Here is a 6,320-nt window from a genome sequence, read left to right as displayed (position 1 = left end):
GTTGAAGAGGGAAAGCGCGTGGGTCCCCCATATTCTTCAGTGTCCGGCGCCGCAAATTAAACGGCAGGTCTCACGCGGACTCCACTCCACTTCAGTCCCATGTGAATATCTCTCTCTCACACACACACAGACGCACACCACCAAATCCTTTCCACTCTTCGGAATCTTATTAACTAACCTAACCTATCCTATATTATTCTACACTACTCTTCTGCGTTATTTAAATCAATAATACAACAGTTAATAATTTAATAATTTTAAATCAAAAAATGCGTGAATATGTTACTAGTAAGTCTAGTAATATGTTGTTTTTGTAATCTGTTGTGTTGTTTAAAAAGTAAAGAAAATATTGAAGAATGGATATGGAAGAAAGGGAATGCCATCTCAATTTAATAAATATTTTATTTTCAATTTTATGGGGTTGTGTAATATTACATTTATCAATTTAATTGCACACCAAAGTAAATTATACAAATAAAGCGAATCAAGTTTACTTACCCATATATCTCACAATTATTACTACTACTTTGTATTCAATATTATGCCAAAAACTTTATCATGGTTTATTATTATAACTATTTTATTTTTAATAAATTTAAAACGTAATCGTGAAATTTTTTTTTTTTATAATTTGAGAGAACCAGCAACTCATTTTCGATCCGAAAACATTATATCTATATCTGTTTGGTCCAGAGACCATTTTCAACCCAAACACTACTTTGTTATTCAATCTAAACTAGGGTTACAAAGATTTAGATGAAGCACCCAACAATAAAAATCATATATATGCATGTGTACATAGAGAGAAATAGATTGGGTGAGATAGGAGAAAAACAAGTTAACAAATTACTATAACGACTGCATTTGCAGTTTCGTGATACATGCCACGAAAAACTTTTGTGACAAATAACACTGCTCTTAAATGAGTAGTTTTGTAATTTTAATGGGAAAGATGTATTAAATGTTTGTCCCTCCAAAATTTGGATTCATGAAGAAGCTCAAGAATTTGGGAGTAGTTGTTTTTGTAACGACCATCACCCTATCTAGATATAAGAAATAATTGACTGATTAAAAAGTGAAGGTCAAAATTAAGCCAGAAAAAAAGATGCAACTCATTATAATACTATTCCAAGTTAAGCACGCTAGACTTCGGAGTTCTAACGAGTTCACGGCCATCATTGCTTTTCACAAGTTGTGTGAAAGAGTGGTGTTAAACCTTACGTATAACACTGTCTCTTTCCCAATCAATGTGAGATCGTGGCATCCTATATAACCTGCAAGTGTGATAATTTGTCCAATGTCTTGCAACTGTCCACATCACACTTCCCCACAAAAGTCCATTGTCACAATTTTATTATCATACTAGGTGGGACCCATAAACTGACATTTTTACTTTTTAAAATTGTGCAGTTGAAATATTGCCAACATTTTCTTTGTAATATTTGCCCGATCCACATCACACCTGCCTACAAAATTTGGTGCATGGATCAAACGACTATACCTGGCCATCTTTCTAAAAGTCATACATTGGACTCGACTATGCGAGGTATAAGAGGAATTGATTAATACTAAATTTTGTTTTAATTTCTCTTAGAGATTTTGTATGTATCGTCATCCAAAAAAAGTCATAAAAAATTTATTGTATCACTGAAAATTTCTTGAGGGAGTGAAGTAAGAACATCTAAACGCAAAAAGTAAGAACAAAATGTTACATTGTTTGAAGATTTTAAAAATAAATCGAAGGTTTAAGCCTATGCATTTATGACACATGGAACAAACTGAGAGCATAAATGAGGTTCCACTTTCTTATTCTTATGCAAGTCAAATATATAAATCATATTAAATTATGCTCGAAAAGTCAGTGCTCGTGCCCAAAAAAAAAATTACTTTTAGAAGTATTGGGTCAAAATTCAATATATATATATATATATATATTATTTTTTCTCTGAAAGAGCCACATTCAATCATGTGAAACAATGGTCATATCTATTTTCTGCAATCCACAATGCATGAAAATTGGCAAACAATACACGAAAATTGGCAAAATTTTCATGATGAAATAGCTATTCTCCACTCTCTAGACTAACAAACTTCTACTCAAATTCATTATTTGAAGATAATTATCACAATTCTTCAGTAAAAACAATCAAAATAAATGTCTTTACCGTTATCTAGAAGAAAAAAAAAAAAAAAAAAACCTAAATTAAATCGTATTAGAATTTTTTATTTTATTTTATTATTTTTTTTTTTTTTGAAAGGTTAAAGCAACTGACATATAGAAGATAGGGAATCGAACCTGGGCCATTTGGCCACAAGCACAGCGCCCTTACCAACTAGGCTATCACACCACACCTAATAGTATTAAAATTTCGTTTCTGTGCAATTCTTTACTTGAATAGATGAAAAAAAAAAAAAAAAAAACCCTTAAATTAAATTGTATTAGATTTTTGTATCTATAAAATTGTTTGATTTGTTATAATATACCATTCCTTTGCATTTTTTTATTGAAAAAGACAAGCCCTCATGGCTGTTAATCATCTAAGGTAAATTTAACTATTTCATATATATACAGGAAACTTTGTTATAAATGTTCATATTACTATTCTCAAAGATAGGAGCCACACATCATTCATGATACAAATCCTTAATTTCTTTCGAGATGCGTATCACTGCTAGTCTTATTAACCTTGTATATATTGTCATCCAAAAACAATAAAATAAATAAATTTGTATACTCTGTCTATTTCTCTATAAATACAGGGCAAAGTTCTCATTCACAATCACCAGAGTCTTTGTTCTCTGTTTCTCCACTCTGCACCGAAGAGGCGTGGTAACTAGAGCTCCAACTCATTAGAAGTATATCCCCAACCGTGTGAGTCCTCCTCTCCTCTTGCTTTCCCCATGCATTCATGCGTTTTTTTGTATGTGTGTGTGTATATATATATATATATATATATATATATATATATAGTATATATTTCATTTATTAGAAACAGAGAAAGAAAGTAATATACAATAATATTCCGAGTGAGCTAAACTAATTTTTGATCTGGCCACTAGTGTGGTTGGTATAATTTTTCTTCTTCAAAAGGGGAGACTGAAAGTTCAAGTCCGATTAGGGACATGTTGTGGGTGTATACATTTTCTTTTAAAAAATTGAAAGTTGGAGATCAAAGCACTCATAAAGGTTACAAAAACAAATGATACAACTCTTTGTGTTTTAGGGAGGACAAAAAAATAAATCCAATTTAATAACTCCGTAATTATTAATTCGAACCAATCCGAACTAAGTAGGAGTGGTTTTTGACTTATATTGATGTTGCAGTTTGATAATTAAATTACTTACGCCTTCTCAAACCAGCTACTTTGATACAATACTACTAAGCTGCCCTTTTGATCTCCCCATAATGTCCTTACACCATTTTATATATAAACACCAACACCGTTTTTTTCTCTTTTGGTTAGAATACTTTAATCTTTTTTATTTTATGTTATCCAAACTGTATGATGATTATTTGTGAAACTACTAAATTAATCACCTTATGCCACAGCAAGCAAGCATAAATCTGGACAAGTGATAGATGATGGAGTTCCCAATCATCTCCTTCCCAATTCTATTCACATTCCTTATGTTTGTGTTGATGGTATTCAAAACCAAGATGATGAGTTCATCTCCAAAACTGCCTCCTGGGCCTTGGAAGCTACCTGTAATTGGTAACATTCACCAATTTGTTGGATCTCTACCCCATCACCGCCTACGAGATCTGGCAATGAATTATGGACCTCTGATGCAGCTTCGACTCGGTGAACTTCCTATTGTTGTCATTTCTTCAGCAGAATTTGCCAAAGAGGTGATGAAAACACATGACATCGTCTTTGCTACTAGACCTTTTATTTTTGCTATGAATATCATATCTGGGGATGACGTTGCCTTCGCGCCTTATGGGGATCAATGGAGACAACTTCGAAAAGTTTTCATACTGGAGCTTTTAAGTGCCAAGCGTGTCCAATCATTCCGACCCATCAGGGAAGAAGAGGCCGCGAATCTGATCAAATCTATTTCGTCGACAGCTGGATCTCTCATCAATCTCACTGAAAAGGTTTTCTCCATGACATACAGCGTTGTTGCTAAGGTGGCCGTTGGTAAGAAATTCCATGGGCAACAAGAATTCTTATCACTTCTTAGGGAGACTATGGTGGTAGCAGGAGGTTTTGATGTTGCTGATCTATTTCCTTCACTTAAAATACTTCCTTCGATAAGTGGGTTGAGGCCTAGAGTTGAGAAGATTCATCGAAAAATTGATGAGATATTTACTAACATTATTGATGAACATAAAGCTAGAGATGGTGAAGTTGATCACGAACAAGACTTGATAGATGTACTTTTAAAAGTTCAGGAGAAGGGTAACCTTGAGATCCCCTTAACTATAACAATGCTCAAGTCAGTTATCATGGTTAGTACAATATTTACTTTCTACTTCTTCTATCAATGAATTAACTTCCACAAATTACCTACTTTTACAATATTCTCTACTCTTCTAACTCAATTTCAATGCTCTTTCAGGACGTATTCACTGGAGGGATTGATTCATCATCCTCAACTGTAATCTGGGCAATGTCAGAATTGCTGAAAAATCCAAAAGTTATGGGAAAGGCACAAGCTGAGGTGAGACAGGTTTTAAGTAAAAAAGGAGGAGATATCATAAATGAAGATGACATCCATGAATTGAGTTACTTAAAGTTAGTTATCAAAGAAACTCTTAGGTTACATACTCCTGGCCCTCTATTAATTCCGAGAGAGAGCAGAGAGAGATGTGAAATCAATGGATATGAGATACCTGCGAAAACCAAAGTCATTGTCAATGTATGGGCAATTTGTAGAGATCCTGAAAGTTGGAGTGATCCAGAGAGTTTTCATCCAGAGAGATTCCTTGACACTTCAGTTGATTACAAGGGGACTCATTTCCAATTTACACCATTTGGTGCTGGCAGGAGAATATGTCCTGGCATTTCGTTCGGGATAGCTAATGTTGAGCTTCCACTTGCTAATTTATTGTATCACTTTGACTGGAAACTTCCTGAGGGAGAAAAGCCAGAAGATCTGGACATGACTGAGATCTTTGGTGCAATAGTTGGTAAGAAAAGGGATTTGTGTGTGATTCCTATTGCTTATCATCCTTCAACTCGTAAGTAAGATATTAAGACAAGAATGTAGAAAGCTAACATTGGATGGTCACTATTGAATGTCCAGTTTCAGTGTGACCCTCTCTAATGTTAATTAAGTTATACTACTATATAATAAATAATGTAATCTTATGTTAGAATATATATATATATATATATATATATATATATATATATATATATATATATATAACAATATAGATGAAAGGTAAAATAAGAATTGGTGTTATGTGGACTTCCATAATAATTGAATAAAGAGTATTCTTCCTCTTTGTTGTTTTTATTGCAAAGTTTTATGTGTTCAGATTTCAAAATTAAACTTAACTCTTTGATACATTCAATTAACCTCTAAAACAAGGGCTTTTTTTTCACAGGCCATGGTTCAAAAGCCATAAGCTTTCCTTATTAATTTTTGGATTGAAAAAGATTTAGACTATTATAAACGTAAATAAATTTTAAAAAATCTTATTGTAATGGGTAGGGTATTTCGCAATCTGACCTAAAAGATTAAACTATTAGGTGGAGTTAATACTCAACCCATTTCTCATCCGAATCCGGTGTGGGACAAGTCCCACTTATAACATTCTCCTGTGAGTTTTATGTAGCAGAATATTTAGCAAGTTTTGTATTAGTAGAAACAGACGTGTGTCTTTCTAACTTTACTTATTTTAGTAATTAAATAATTAATCTCATGTAAGATAAAATTAAGCAAAGTAAAGAGTTAGAGATGACACCAGGATTTTTAGGGAAGAAACCCCAATTGATAAAATAGATCAATTGTTGCGTGGGAAAACCTCGTGAACTGTGCAGTTCAAAGTAAACCGATCCACTATGTATGAAACAAAGTACACTGAACTTTGATTCAGGCTCACACCCTATTGTTCTACCAAACACCAATGGCTGACAATCTTCTGGTTTTGCGACATCCCGTCCAACAGCACTTGACCTTAGGCTTATGCTTGATCTCTGTAGAAGGGTAGCAGGTAGATTAAACAACATTCCTTGAATGCTTTGACCCTTTCAAAGTGTGATCACCTTTACTTCTGTTCTTCAATATCTGAAAACATGTAAAACAATTTACCCAATTCATATATATATAAAAACATATAAAACAGTTTACCCAATTCATATAACAT

At 33.2% G+C, this 6,320-nt stretch overlaps 1 protein-coding gene across 2 annotated transcripts; it reads left to right on the top strand.

The window, feature by feature from the left end:
• The first annotated feature begins 2,691 nt into the window (after window positions 1–2,691).
• Window positions 2,692–5,414, top strand: LOC132300574 (desmethyl-deoxy-podophyllotoxin synthase-like). Of its 2 annotated transcripts, none has more exons than XM_059797726.1 (3): window positions 2,692–2,872; window positions 3,552–4,454; window positions 4,565–5,414. In XM_059797726.1, exons 2-3 carry the CDS (start codon window positions 3,582–3,584, stop codon window positions 5,192–5,194), a joined length of 1,503 nt encoding a protein of 500 aa, XP_059653709.1. In that variant the 5' UTR covers window positions 2,692–2,872; window positions 3,552–3,581; the 3' UTR covers window positions 5,195–5,414. The 2 variants fall into 2 exon arrangements, with proteins under 2 accessions (XP_059653709.1, XP_059653708.1); XM_059797725.1 differs by having other exon boundaries at window positions 2,693–2,872; window positions 3,556–4,454.
• The last annotated feature ends 906 nt before the right edge of the window (window positions 5,415–6,320 follow it).

Source organism: Cornus florida, unplaced genomic scaffold, assembly GCF_030987335.1.
Source record: "Cornus florida cultivar Cherokee Brave unplaced genomic scaffold, ASM3098733v1 CherokeeBrave_3.0.0_Hap2_Chr03, whole genome shotgun sequence".
NCBI classification, from domain to species: Eukaryota; Viridiplantae; Streptophyta; class Magnoliopsida; order Cornales; family Cornaceae; genus Cornus; species Cornus florida.
This window is presented reverse-complemented; position numbering and strand designations above follow the sequence as displayed.